The sequence below is a fragment of the Lacerta agilis genome, chromosome 7, assembly GCF_009819535.1.
Source record: "Lacerta agilis isolate rLacAgi1 chromosome 7, rLacAgi1.pri, whole genome shotgun sequence".
Taxonomy (NCBI): domain Eukaryota; kingdom Metazoa; phylum Chordata; class Lepidosauria; order Squamata; family Lacertidae; genus Lacerta; species Lacerta agilis.
Window position 1 is genome coordinate 62,548,902 of NC_046318.1, and position 15,127 is coordinate 62,564,028.

The following is a 15,127-nucleotide window of genomic DNA, read 5'->3' on the forward strand; positions in this document are numbered from 1 at the left end:
CCCTTCACCAGAAGATCTTGAGGCAGGTTAAGTAATGTACAAATACTAAAATCAGTTTAAACAATTAAACATCAGGAAGAATAAGGTGAGTCCTAGAAGCCATGCTTCCGGTGGCAAAGGGTAGCTGCTACACTCTCTGACTTGCAATGTATGGCTGCCTAGGGGTAGAGAGAGGGGCAGGAATAACACGTTGGTTTATTTCTGCAGCTGCAAGTGCCCCATGGCTTTCCACGGGCCTGAATGCCAGCAGACACAGCACACCTTCCGAGGACATGGATATGCCTGGTTCCCAACCCTCAAGTCTTGCTTTCAGAGCCGTATCTCACTGGATTTCATTACCGAAGCAGCCAATGGACTTCTGCTTTACAACGGGCCCATGGCACGCCTGAAGCCAGGGGAAGCAGAGGATTTCATTGCCCTAGGTAAAAGGCTATCGAACCATCTGTCGTCCCCTTCTCCTTGTGCCCTCCATCTTTCCCAACATCAGGGTCTTTTCCAGGGAGTCTTATCTTCTCACAGCCCTTCATAGGAAAGTTTTTAATGTTTGATATTTGTTTGCCGTGTTTTATTATGTTGGAAGCTTCCCAGAATGGCTGGGACAGCCCAGTCAGGTGGACAGGGTATAAATAATAAACTTATTATTTCTCATTTTGCTCATTTTGCTCTGTACACCTAAGGTATATCCCTCTTCCAACTGTATGGAATCAAAGAATTGGAAAAGATCGCAAGGGTCATCTAGTCCAAGCCCCTGCAATGCAGGAATCTTTTGCCCAATGTGGGGCTCAAACTCATGACATGTGAGATTAAGAGTCTCGTTCTCTACCAACTGAGCTATCCTAGCTGAGGGCATGCAAAGCCAGGAGCGGCTTGGCTGGTGGGGTACAGTCACAGGAATATCCTCCCTGCAGTAGCATCGGTGCTACATATAGGGAGGGGCAAGGCAGCAGCAAGGTCCAGGCTGCACAGATGCACTGGAGGAGCCAACTGAGCGGTCCTGCTGGTGCATCCTCTAAGTCACATCCCCTTCCCCCCTCTCCCCACTCCTGGTATGCGACAGTGACGCTTCTCCTTAGGAGGCTGTTGCTGTGGCCAACCCTCTTCCACTGGGCAAGCTGCTCCTGCATGAAGGTAGTGTCAGTTCTTGTACTTTCAGATGGTACAAAAGAAGTGCATGTCAACAGGGATCAAGCGAAATACAGAATTGTAATTCTCAAGGAAGAAAACCACCCAATATGCTTTTCTCTTTCATTAAACAGAGCTCTCGGAGGGCGTTCCATTGCTGACTTTGAGCCATGGATCGGGGGCACTGCTTCTGCAGCTGTCGGAGAAAGTCAACGTCGCTGATCGGCGCTGGCATAACATAAACATAATAAACGATGGAAAGGCAAGTGTAAAGTGTACCCCAAAAAGACAATAAGTTTTTGAGCTTTCACACCCAATCTTAATTTGAGCATAGAATTTTTTTTTTCAATGTTAGCTTATCCTGAATGGAAGTCACATTTGTAGAGTAACTAAGCGGGGTGGGGAATTAGATTGGAGATTAGATGCGACATGGGTAGATGCATTTTTTTCCTCAGGTGGAATAATTTGGTTGGGGAATTGCCACAGGGGACAGGGGAGAGGACTCTCCAGTGCTCCGGCTCCAATCTGAGTCAACATAAATATCTTTCCCACTTTAGAAAGTACAGCTGATCTTGGACCACTGCGTAAATGTCTCTGTTATGAACAGCGTCGGTGCCCTGCAGGGAGTGTCGAGGGCAGATAAATCTGCCTGTAAAGTTTCTTCCGAGACTCCAGGAAGTGAGAGGTAAAATACTGGAAGTATAAGCTTTGACTGGTAGATCAATCAACTTGAGTTTGGGTTGGTTAATTGATGCAGGCCAGTTTGAATCGTGGGCTAAGTCAGCAAATTTCATTACGCCGCAAGACATGCAGGTTAGTGACTTGCTTAAAGATAGCCTTTGATTATTTGGGCCACTTCAGGCATCATACTGTTCAGTTGCCTTCTGTCTTGGGGTTCTTAGCTTAGCTACCGTTCTGAGGATCCTTTGGGGGAAGTCATGTGCTTTAAATGCATGGTGTGTACACAGCCATAGTGTGAATCCATGGAGCGCTGCTGCCTGTCAGTGTTGGCAGCTAGATGAACCAGTGGTCTGACTCAGTATAGGGCATCATCCTGTGTTCCCTTCCCCAAAGGCTAGCGGTTATCCTTATCTAGGTTGGCTGTAGGTTTATTAGAACTGTGGGGTGTGTTTTGCTTTTTTGCTTTCTACCTTTCTAATTCTCCTGCTGTTGGTAGATTTCTCAATGTCCACCAGCCTCTCCAGCTGGGTGGAGTGAAGAAAGCCCAGCCCTACCATACGTCACAAAAGCATTTCAGAGGGTTTGTTGGCTGCATCCGGAATCTTGTCCTCGATAGCCAGGTAAGACCACCGAGGCATCACACATTCTTCCCCAGCTCCCTGCCATCCCAGTCTACCTGCAGCTGCTTACCGCCATTCTTCTTGCTTATCTATTTTTCTATAGGTATACAATTTAGAGCATCCTGCAGAGTCCTTGAACAGTGCGCCAGGCTGCTCTCTGACTGACGGGCTGTGCCAGAAAGCTGGTGTGTCTTCCTGTGGCACCCACGGCAAATGCATTGGCGACTGGGGCTCTTTTAACTGCGACTGTTTCACCGGCTACACAGGAGCAAGATGTGACAAAGGTTCAGTTTGCATTGTGGGGGAAATCTCAGTAATCCCAAGGAAAAGACTCTGGCAACAAGGCAGTAGACCCATCACGGAGTAGAATTGGTTTCGGTTTTGATTTTAATGAGATGAATTTATTAGTTTTTCCGTTAGGAGTGCATTTTGCACCCTGCTCCCACCCCTAATTTTGTGTATTTTTTACTTAAGCGCTGCATAATCTATTCTGCTTCCATAACAAGGAATAGGGACTTTGGGTAAATGGAGCATGGAGGTGCTGAGGACTAGATTCATTTTTGACCCTAAACAAAATAAAATGAAAGCTAATATTCTTAGTCAATAACTGTGTTGTGTTTATGCTGGCCAGCTTGGTAGAACACCTTCCTGCAGCAATGTAGTTGACTGTGGTCCACAAAACCTTGTGTCCTAATAAAGACTCCTTGGTTTTAATAAAATATAAATTCATACCAGACACTTAGGTAGTAAAAGGGAGGTGGGAAAGTCCAAATTATTACACAGTATGACTTTCGCCTGTCCTTTCACATTTAGCTCTTCCAGAATGGACTTTTGGAAAGGATAGTTGGATTCACTATGAACTGAAAACGCTTTTTAATGCATACACCACACGTGTCCAACTTGCAGTACGCACAAGGATGTCCTTCTGCACCCTTCTCAGTATGGCATCTTCAGATGGAAGCGGACACATTAGAGTGGAGGTAAACAATTGATCCACTGTTTTTCCACGAACACTTTTATTTTAATTTTTTTAAAAACCTGATTACAGGAACAGAAAATAAAATTAAGTAAAAGTAAGTGTAACACCATACATCGGTGATAAGGAAAAGGCAAACCAGATTTCCCTCATCAATGCAGGTAGAGAATAATTTGCATCAGTTCCAAAAGTGCAAGAAATAAAGCATAAAAACAATCTGGGTCTTCTGACCCATTGCAGACCTTTATATTGTGGGTAATCCTCTCCGAAATGGATATTTCTGTAACAACATGTTAACTATAAGTCCTTCAGTGTTTTCTGCCTTTCATAGAATCATAATAGAATCATAGAGTTGGAAAGGACCCTGAGGATCATCTATTCCAGCCGCCTGCAATGCAGGAATATGCAGCTGTCCCTTACGGGGATTGAACCGTCAACCTTGGCTTCAATCACCACCATGCTCTAACCAGCTGAGCTATCCAGCTGCCTTTGTGCTATTGAGATTCTGGCTGCAGCCAGCATCCATCTTTCAAGCACAAATTGCATACATGACCATCCCAGATACTTTACAAAGAAAGTTGCTTTTACATATTCCATAATTCTACAGCTGTTTTCTCCTGTGACTATGTTAGACAACCCCACAACAATTATTTTTGTTTTCATTTCCCAATTAAATGGGTTTCCAGTTAAAAAGTTGCATTTTCTGAAACGTTTCTTACTTAATTGGAGCAGAACACTTTTCCCACTGCAAAGGACAACAGTTTGCTCCCATGAAACACTCAGATCTGTGTCTTCCGTAAGATTATATATCAAGACTATGCTTCTCGTGTCTCCATACAGATAATTGGTGGACATTTTGGTGTGAGCTTCAGTTTGGGAGACAAAGACCACACGCTTCAATTACGCACTGTGCACATAGACAACGGTCAGTGGGTTGAACTAGCCTTACAGCGGTATCACAATGAATTTTATTTGCGTATCAATGATGGTGGAGGCGATCATGAGACTTCGGCCATTCTGGGATCAAGCGGACAATTTGAAATGAATTTGGCAAGCATTGTGCTCGGAAACCGCCTTGCTAACGGTTCAGAAAGCGATTTCCAAGGTAAGTGGTGTGTCTGGTGGACTTGGAAAATTTGATAACCAAGTAATAATTGCTCATGTCCTTTGTAGAACCACTAAGGATGTTCAGCTCAGAACTTCCTCCAGAGGGTAGCAGCACTGGGCATTTCCCAGGACCCCAAGACCACTAACAGTACTGCCAGTTCCGGTTTGTACAGTGTATCTAAGAAGATCAGAGGCAGCTTATGAGAATTTGCACCACCCATTTCTTCCATGTTTGGGGCCCCCACTGAAAATGCCATGCCATCCTCGGATAACTCCTAGGAAGCCAATCATTTAAAAAATACTTATCATCATCTGTTCTCCCCATAACTGTGGCTTTTTCCATGTTGTATCAATGGAATGCAATTGTAACAGGTAATAGCTGTTGCTGCTTGTTTAATAGTAATGGAATAAGCTTTCAAGATGGTGCATTGGGAAGTGGTTCGCGTGGTCTGCACCCATTTCTCTGTTATGGGACAGCTTTGCACAGCTTTGGCAAGGCTAGCAGTTTCCTGCATCGCTGCGCCAGCATAATGCTCCTGACTTGAGTTACATCCAGGGTTCACTTCTGATGTCGCACTACACTTTCACCACTTCTGATGTCGCACTACACTCCTGTTAAAGGAGGACCATTTACAGCAAAGCTCACTTAAGCCTCTCTTCCTTCTGGTGCCCCCCCCCCCAGGCTGTATGAGGGATGTCCGCCTGAACGACCAGCCTCTTCTTGTGGATGGCAAAAGCACTGAATACAGCTTCATTGTGGAGCAGCAGGGCATCACCATAGGTTGCCATTCCAGCTCTTGCAGCAGCCAGCCCTGTTACAGCCCTTTCCACTGCGTAGACCTTTGGAGGAAGTATGAGTGCAGGTATATATACCCTTTTCTTGCTTTGTTCTCTTTTCCTTTTGAATTCTTTTCTTTTGTAAAATCAACTGGTTGGCCACGGTGAGAACAGAATGCCAGCCTAAACAACAACAAGAACAAGAACAAATTTATTATTTATACTCCGCCCATCTGGCTGGGTTTCCCCAGCCACTCAGGACGGCTTCCAACAAAATATTAAAATACAATAGTCTATTAAACATTAAAAAGCTTCCCTAAACAGGGCTGCCTTCAGATGTCTTCTAAAAGTCTGGTAGTTGTTTTTTCCTTTGACATCTGATGGGAGGGCATTCCACAGGATGGGTGCCACTACCAAGAAGGCCCTCTGCCTGGTTCCCTGTAACTTGGCTTCTCACAGCGAGGGAACCGCCAGAAGGCCCTTGGCACTGGACCTCAGTGTCGGGGCAGAACGATGGGGGTGGAGACGTTCCTTCAGGTATACTGGACCGAGGCCGTTTAGGGCTTTAAAGGTCAGCACCAACACTTTGAATTGTGCTCGGAAACATACTGCAAGCCAATGTAGGTCTTTCAAGATCAGTGTTATGTGATCTCGGCGGCCGCTCCCAGTCACCAGTCTAGCTGCACATAGAGCGCATTGCAGTAATCCAAGCGAGAGATAACTAGAGCATGCACCACTCTGGCGAGACAGTCTGCGGGCAGGTAGGGTCTCAGCCTGCGTACCAGATGGAGCTGATAAACAGCTGTCCTGGACACAGAATTGACCTGCACCTCCATGGACAGCTGTGAGTCCAAAATGACTCCCAGGCTGCGCACCTGCTCCAGGGGCACAGTTGCCCCATTCAGGACCAGGGAGTCCTCCACACCCGCCTGCCCCCTGTCCCCCAAAAACAATACTTCTGTCTTGTCAGGATTCAACCTCAATCTGTTAGCCGCCATCCATCCTCCAACTGCCTCCAGGCACTCACACACGACCTTCACCGCCTTCACTGGTTCTGATTTGAAAGAGAGGTAGAGCTGGGTATCATCCGCATACTGATGAACACCCAACCCAAACCCCATGATGGCCCATTGGGCTGATCCACCAAGGCTCTTCTCTCATATCTCTGGAAGGAAACAAGCCAGCAGTAACCCTACCATATGTAGCACCAGAATGCAAGCATCCCCTCTTAAGTCTTTTTGCCGCAACACCAGTGTGCATGAGCTCCTGCACACAGACAAGAAAGGAACCTCGCCACCTGCACCCAGGGAGCTTTGCATTTCTGCTTTAGTCGGGAGCTGGGACTAGCTTACTTTCTGGGACATCATCTATTCCCGAGAACATTTCCTGGCGTCGTTCCAGATATTGTAATAACCGTTCTAACTTGTCTGAAGAGGGCATCAACATGGATGCAGGAGCAGGCAAGCACTGGCTTAAGGGGGCTGGAGAGCATTGCACCACTTTTGAAAAACCACTCCATTCCCATCCCTTGCTTATAGAGGGGCACCAAGTAGTCCAGGGTCCTTATTGGCCTGTATACATCACCAAGGGTCCACAGGAAGTGTTGCCTGTGGTCCATCATTTCAGGAGCGCAGCCACACAAGATAGGTGCTCCTCCCAGGCGATCTGTTTATTCTGCATCGATCCTGGTTTGCTTGCACAAAGCTTACGCTGTGCCCGGCCTTTGTTGAGCATGCATTCTGATTCATTTACGCAGCAGTTCTGTAACAATGAACAGTCACACTGCTTTGCTCGTGAAGTGTTAATACATTTTCCTGTTGACCCCACAACTTTCAGTGCATTTTCCCCATCAGAGTCCATTTGCCATTGCTTTCAATTGGGTTTATTGTGCTAGGGCAACAGAGTGCCCGTATCTACTTTAATTATGCAAACCTGAATTTCTGGTACAGTATATGCTTGAATCCCTCCCGCAAAATAGTGGAGCCTGGAGACATCCAGAGACAAAAGCAGCTCAGGTGGGACCCAAGAGGTACCTCCCGTTATTTCAGCCACTGGCTCTGCTCGCTCCCCTTAAGGAACTTGTGGTCCTCCAAAGCAGATGCTTATTAAATTGCCCCGGCAAGGGATTTCTGATCCTTCCTTTGCATTTTTAAACATTGCAAAATAACTGAGCGCCTTCATGTTGTATCTGCTTTATAAAAACAGTGGGTTTCTCTTCATCCAGGTGCCCAGCTGGCAAAGTGGAAGTGATGGATAATCTCACGGGCCTGAAACAGTGCACATCGTCGCCCTGCGGGCACTGGAACTGCAGGAACGGAGGGACCTGTGTGGCCCAGTCCCGAGACAAATACGTCTGCCAGTGCCCTGAAGGTTATAAAGGGAAATGGTGCGAAGTCGGCCCCGTGAAAGCAGGAAGACCCGTGGGGCTCAGCTCTGGTTCCATCTTGGCTATCAGCATGTGCCTGCTTGTTTTTCTAGGTAGGAAAGTTTCACCTCTCTTGTGCTACATCTTAATACTGTATTGAAATGAGGATGCTTAGCAACGCCTCTGCCTTCCTGTACTGCTTTAACAACTGTTAGTAAAAGATACTCCATGGAGATCTGGCTACATTCTTCCTTCCTTTCCCTCACCCCAGTTCTTCCCATCTCCCCCCCCCCCAAGCCATCTATGTCTTCAGTAGTTCTTGGTCAAGATTGGCATACGTGCTGGACAAAACGGAAGCTTATCTACATTGTAGATTGGAGAGCCAGTGTGGTGTAGTGGTTAACAGCGGTAGACTCGTAATCTGGGGAACCGGGTTCACGTCTCCGCTCCTCCACTTGCAGCTGCTGGGTGACCTTGGGCTAGTCACACTTCTCCGAAGTCTCTCAGCCCCACTCACCTCACAGAGTGTTTGTTGTGGGGGAGGAAGGGAAAGGAGAATGTGAGCTGCTTTGAGACTCCTTCGGGTAGTGATAAAGCGGGATATCAAATCCAAACTCTTGTTTTGAATATATATGGCAGGCCTAGTCCCACTGCTCCTCTGTGCACCCCGTAAAATTCCCTGCCCTGGTGCTCAGATCAGCATTGGGCAATTGGGTCCGAGACCTGGCATTTACATTTCCCACAGGACCTCAGAATGCTGCTATGTGGGCAACCACTGTAGGGAAAGGAAGCGCCAATGGGTATGGTTCTACTCCCCTGCTGTGTGCATTTGGAAAACAGCTGAGCAGTCTTGCTAAAGCTGTGATCCGGAGCTGGTTGTGTACCCAGGGCTCCCCTTCTTTGCCTGCTGTGTTCAATGGCGCTCCATAGATGCATGGGGCTTGGCAGTGAGAGATCCTCACTTGAACCTCCGTTCAAATGCAGGCTGCCTCCCTGCATTTAACCCTGTGCTTAGGACTTTGAAAACCGAAATGCAAAACTGAACTCAGCTTTGAATGAATTGTTAACTCAGGAAGGATAAAAATGAGCCCGAGGATCATGTGCATTGCCTGGAGGAAAGGCAGGAAATAAAGCAAAATAAAAGCCTCCATCAAATAAAGAGTCCGCTTGGATGCTGATATTTCTGCTGATATAAGCACAAGCCATTTACCCATGTTTTTGCAGCCCCATCGCTTCTCTCTTTGGATGTGGGAAGAGCCAGGCTAGATCAGAGCCTATCTGCCAAGCATCCTGCTTTCCCCAGCAGGTGGCCAGATGCCTGTGGGAAGTACACAAGATGAGGGCAATTGCTCTTTCCCACTGTTGTTCCCCAGTAACTAGTATACAGAGACATGCTGAGTCTCACCCTGGAAGTAATATGTAGCTATAGCGACTATTAGCTATTGAACAAGCCGAGATATATTAAACCAAATTCAAACCGTGATTTCATATCCTGACTTGTTCTGAAGCTGGCACCAATAGTTTCATGATTTAGATGAAATGGGAAACTATGGTTATTTACAGACTTCCTCATTTCATCGTGGTTTGCAGCTAGGGGAGAGGACGGAAGGGGCTGCATGCATGAGTAAAAGGCTCATGCATCTCAGCTTAAGTCAAGATACGAGCATACAAATGCGGCCACTGTGTACATGTCTCAGAAAAGTAATGACTCAATTTATAATACCACTTTAATCTTCATTAAAACAGTGTTTTACTTACTTTGGGTATCTTATTTACTCAGGATTGGTGAAAGGCCAGAGACTGGCCAAAATGCCCTCTATTTAAATGTCCTAGTGGATTCCTGTAGGTAAGTAAAATACCCTTTTAATGAAGCTTGATGTTAAGATATAGATGATTCATTACACTCCTGAAAAATGTACTTTTGTTTAATTGACCCTTAAATTAAAACACGGAATTTTCCTCCATACGAATATAAACCTTAAATGCTTTGCTTTTCTTCTTTATAAATTGTATACAGCTATGCTCTGGAGGTTGAAGGCCGCTCATAACCAATAATTCTTTTTCTTTCTTTTTCCTTCCTCAGGTTTATTAGTTTCCTATACTGTGTGGAGTCAGTGGGGGAGATCAAGGTTTCGGAAAGGAGGAATTTACCACATCCCTGAGGAACACGAAAGCTGGGAAGATGTTAGAGAAAACATCTTCAATTATAATGAGGAGGGTGGAGGGGAGCATGACCTGGTATGGTTTTGCATGACCTGGTATGGCATCACAACAGCATTTTAAATTCCTTAATAGGGTATCTTATGCAAATATGCATCAGAGACATAAAAAAAGAAGTAAAATAAACATTTTGAAGGCATGATCGCGAACTGTTTTGTCAGGGGGAAAGTTTGGTAAATGAAATACTTAACCATAGCTGAAGCATAATACTGTCCATGTTTACTCAAAAGTAAGCCTCACTGTGTTCAGTGGGGATTACTCCCTAGTGTGCAGGTTTAGGACTGCATAAAATTAATATTTATCGCTTTCAAGTTTTGTTTACAACATGAATAAGAGTGTGGTGGGGTGGGGGGGATATGAAGAAAAGAGTGAATATAGGGGGAAAGATAATCAGGGGTAAAATAAATACACCCTCCCCCCCAAAAAAAAATGTACTCTCCAGACAAGAACAATCATTGCAAAGAATATTTGTGCTTCCGGTTTTATTTAATTAGTTTTTATTACTGTTTTTGTGTTACAAAACAAAGTTAGTTACATTCTTACAAAACTGGAAGAGATTAGTGATTACATTTGCATAATGCAGCCCCTGCCAAGCTGTATGCAACTTACCTGACCAGGTACTGAAGTCCATCTTTTATAAGCCTCTTGCTGTGAGGTTCCAAATGGAACAGGTTAATTGACTAGCAAAGCATGGGCTGTGGGTTTGATACAGGTAGTAAGCCATGAAAGTTTAAAAAAAACAAAACTGGGAGGCTGGGAATGGGTGGGTCAGCGAGGAAGTAAGAACCACAACCAATTCCAGAATTGTAATGGGAAAGAGATGTTGCCTTTGTGATAAGACCCTCTTTGCCCTTGATTTTATCCCTGATGCCTATCCCTCAAATATTCTCATTAACATTGATTTTAAAAACCCAGGCCCTAACTTCTTAGCATCCTGGACCACATTCACCTGCCCAGACTTTTTTGTCTGAGGTAAACATTGAGTTCCCATAGACCTCCCTTGTGTTTCATGTCTCTCCCCTTTTTTGTCATTGTCACTTTCCTTTAGGGTGGTTCACATGAAGCCCTCCACATGGAAGGGATCGTCATAGGGCCTAGCCTCACCTGTCACTGCCACATTCCCCTGAAGTTTTCATGTTCAGTTGAAATTGGAAGGAGTTCTACCTGCGTACATCTATATGTGGGTACAACTCTTCCTGATGCCACTGAACACATGGATGTTACAGAGTGTGGTGGTAGTAATGTACAACTGTGCTAGCCCACACAGGCCCTCCTTTACTGCACGGAGACATTTATGTGAATCCCTCTTTGAGTACTCCAGGGCTGGCTCAGGGGATGATGAGGTGTGCTTCTGAGGAGGCTTCAAGATGGGTGAAGGGCCCATCATCCCACCATTCTCCTTTTGTATGGAGCCCTCCCCCTCCCAGTGGCAGCACGAGAGGATTCTCAGTTTGCGTGACCTGCTTCTTCCAGGTTAAGAGGGCCAGGGTCGCCTTGTCTGAGCGCCCCCCAAAATCCAAGAGCCGGGTCTGGAGTACTCGCAAATTTTATTGGTCGCCACATTTAAAGGAAGAGATAAAACTGAATACAGTACTTTCAGCTGAGGCTAAACCAACTCTGAGTACAAAAGGTACTTAACACTGTCTCTCCTGTCTTGTGTTTAATATTAATTAGTATTAACTTAAAAAAAAAAACTGGCGTTGTGCATTTTAACTGTGTTGTTTCTCTGGAATCAGCCAGAGGTCTTGCTCCAGGACTGACGTTTTGCCAAAACGTTCCCTCATGAGAAGTCTCTGAAAGCTTTTTTATATAATAAAAATTTCTTAGAGCTTGATCTTCATGTGGGGAAAACTATAGACACTGTAAATTAAGAAGTCTGGCATGAGTGGTTCTCCCCAACCATCAGTACATGAGATTTGAGTCTGTATGTTCATTGGCTAGTATGTCTGTGGACCTACAGAAGGGGGTGGCGGAAATCAAGAAATTTTGTATGAAGTGACCTTGATTGTATGTAGAAGTGCATATTTGGTGGGTGGAGCTAAGGGTTAATATGTAAAGCACTGTCACTTATTTTGACACTTATTTGAGAATCAGTGTGATTCAGTAGATAAAGCAGCATTTCCCAAACCAGTTCTTTACATCACCTGTGACCATCAGCCATGCTGGCTGGGGCTGATGGGAGTTGGGAGTCCAGCAGCTTCTGGAGGCCACCACATTGGGGAAGGCTCAAATGGAGAGATGGGCTTGGATCTGGAAAACTCCCAGTGCAAGACCATCCTTCCTCTACCATGGTCTGAATGTGACATTGAGCAAACCTCAAGCAAGTCCACCATCTCACTACCGTGGTCACCACCTGTCAAACAGGACAAATAGTGACTGACCTCCCAGGGCACTAGGATAGAAAACAGAATAAAGATTTGAAAGTGATGAAAAGTGTGATAATGTAATTAAAGGTAGTAATTATATTTGCTTAATGTTTCCTTTCCATTTCCTCCCCAGAGTGCTTATAATATAGATGCACTGAAGCAACCTCTACAACGTACACCTCATCTTTCCTCAGGAAACTCTGCTTCACTCCTCAGATCACATTCTGGACCACAAAGAAACCCACTTGTGAATCACGCATGCCTGAAAGAATCTTCTTTGGTACCAGACCTCAAGTATTATGTGTCTCAAATACAACAGGATGCAGACAAAGATTTGCAGAGCCTTCCAGCTGATACTGTGCAAGTTTATTGCCGAGAGTGCCAACACTCTTTGAGTGGAAGCTTGCGTTCCTTGGAGCTCTCCAGCATAGAGGAAGATCTAAATTATAATTGCCTCCAAGAATGGAGACCAAAGTTTGTAAGGTTAAAAGAGCTCTATGAACTTCCAACTGAACAGTTGTAAAATGTGGGAGACAGGAGCCTAGCACATTACTGTGTGATGGATCCTACTCCTAGGAGAGCACACTTCGGAAACATTTTAGCATTTTATTTAACAATCCAATTTTGGTTTTATTTATTAATGCTGGTTATTTGGGAGCGGTAGTGTGGTTGATCTCCTCACCTTCCCTTAAATTATCTGTATACAATATTTTAGTGTCTGTTGTACAAATAACATTAGAGGGATATTTGTTGTGGAGCTTTGAAAGTCTTTGAAATGAAGGAATTCCGTAGCACTGAGGAGTAGCCTTTAAAGTACCCGTAACGTGCGAATCTCTAGTAATAATTTAGATGTGCAAGTAAATTTCCACCATATTGTATTATTTAACCCTCTTAATGCTAAATGTTTTGTGTAGATATTGTAAAATACATTTGTTTACTTGTCTCTCTCTTTTTGTACTTGGGCGTCAATAAAATCTTCACTCGTTTTTCTAAATAAGGGGAAGAAAATAACAGTTGGGTGACAGCAGGAACCACAAATAGAATGTAGAATTAGTATAGAATTAACCTACAGCTCCCCATGGGCATATGGGAAGCACTGCTTTGGGTGGTGGGTCTGATGCTGTTGGGTTTGCCTGTGAGTAATTTGATACCAAAGGACATTGTTCCTTCTAGAGCAGGGGTTAGCAACCTAAGGCCCATGGGCTGGAAGCAGCCCACAGAGGTTGTTTGACCGTCCCACAAGCCACCCCTGAACCTAGCTGCCCGCTCACGCGCTGTGCTAAATCGGCACAGCACAGGACTCGCTTCCGTGGCGCCGGAAATCGCATCTGTGCAGACGCCGGAAATTGTGTCCGTGCATGCACAGACGGAAATTGCAGGCGCGCGCGCGCTCATGAGCATGCATGATCCGGCCCACGGAGGAATCTCCGTGGGTCCAATATGGCCCAGGCAAGATAAACCTTGCTGACCCCTGTTCTAGAGGCCTCACCCCGTAAGTTTGTATGCTAATTAGGTTGGTTCCTGTGTGAGAGCCAGAAGCAAGCAGACTATGTGACTAACCCAGATTCTTGCATAGATACGGAGTGCTGGGGAATGGCCAGCTGGTGAGAACATACAAGCCATTGACACATAACTTCTTTGGCGATCACCCATAGCCGAGTAAGATAGTCTTCCATGAACACCATCTTAACAGTGAGTCTGTAAGTGACTGTGGAGGCCAATCCTGGTTCCACATGTCCTTCCACAGTGAGGACATGGGTGACGCTTTGCTAGACGTGCCTTCCTCTTAGCATGGTCTTCCCTTTCAAAGTCCATGACACCTTTGGTAATGGCTAAGGTTACCAGATATATATATTTTTTATGAATCCGGGGACACTTTTCAACTTCAGAAGGAATGATAGGATTTCGTATGGGGACTGATTTGAAATGGGGACATCTGGTAACCTTAGTAAAGGCTGTTCTCCAATTGGAGCGCTCACAGGCCAGTGTTTCTCAGTTGTCGGTGTTTATACTACATTTGTAAAGATTTGCCTTGAGAGAGTCCTTAAACCTCTTTTGTTGACGACCAGCATTACACTTTTCATTTTTAAGTTTGGAATAGAGTAGTTGCTTTGGAAGGCTTCCATTGACACATACAGAGGATGCTTGGTGGGTGGGAATGTGGTATTGAGCTCTCCTGTTGGGCTGAGCAGTTCACTTGGAGGAAAGAGAGAACATTTGAAAAAGGCTGCAAATACCTGGGTCAGAGAGAGCAGGTGGAGAACCACCATTACCAGGGTCCTGGGGAAGTGTGGTAGGCAATATTATAAATGGGGGGAGTAGGCGTTTGTAAACCCTGCTCAGCCTCTCGCCCCCCTGTCGGTGCTGTTGCTCAATGTCAGCTCAGCCCACTATAAAAATCCTCCGCGATTGGATAGTGGATGACACGGCTCTGTATATTTGCAATAAGGCGGTGTAGAATGAAATGATAAGAAAAATCCCTGCAACTTCTCTCAACGGAGCGCAGCACCAGCCTGAACCTCGCGCCAAGATAATGCGCAGGATTCCACAGTCTTAAGCACACACACGCATACATGCTCCCCCCAGGATTGACAACCCATTAACCCTTTTCACCCTCCGCACAGCTGCCCCGGGAGAAGCTCTACCGGTTTAATTTCTGCTTCGCGCCGCGCACGTGGACCTCCCGGATGCAATCTTGCGCGAGCGAGCAAACAAACAAGCAAAAGGCACTATGCTTAGGCGAGCGGAAACGGAGGCGGAGCCAGCCGTAAAGCGACGAATCGCTTTCCGAGCCCGGCCTGCCGCCGCTTCTGGATTGGTCGGAATCCAACAATCGGGACGGAGCAAAAGCCCGGCCGGCTGGCTTTCCGTCCCTCCCCTTTCCCCGAGGCAA

At 45.7% G+C, this 15,127-nt stretch overlaps 1 protein-coding gene across 1 annotated transcript in view; it reads left to right on the forward strand.

The window, feature by feature from the left end:
* LOC117050435 (neural-cadherin-like) overlaps positions 1-13,177 on the forward strand; it is a 54,790-nt gene extending 41,613 nt beyond the window's left edge. Inside the window, exons 24-34 of the mRNA XM_033156101.1 lie at positions 208-422; positions 1,257-1,384; positions 1,680-1,807; positions 2,300-2,423; positions 2,527-2,707; positions 3,237-3,403; positions 4,240-4,504; positions 5,189-5,369; positions 7,508-7,761; positions 9,732-9,886; positions 12,368-13,177. Coding sequence (XP_033011992.1) covers positions 208-422; positions 1,257-1,384; positions 1,680-1,807; positions 2,300-2,423; positions 2,527-2,707; positions 3,237-3,403; positions 4,240-4,504; positions 5,189-5,369; positions 7,508-7,761; positions 9,732-9,886; positions 12,368-12,757 — 2,188 coding nt within the window. The 3' untranslated portion in view covers positions 12,758-13,177. The remainder of the gene's footprint in view (positions 1-207; positions 423-1,256; positions 1,385-1,679; positions 1,808-2,299; positions 2,424-2,526; positions 2,708-3,236; positions 3,404-4,239; positions 4,505-5,188; positions 5,370-7,507; positions 7,762-9,731; positions 9,887-12,367) is intronic.
* Positions 13,178-15,127: the final 1,950 nt, after the last annotated feature.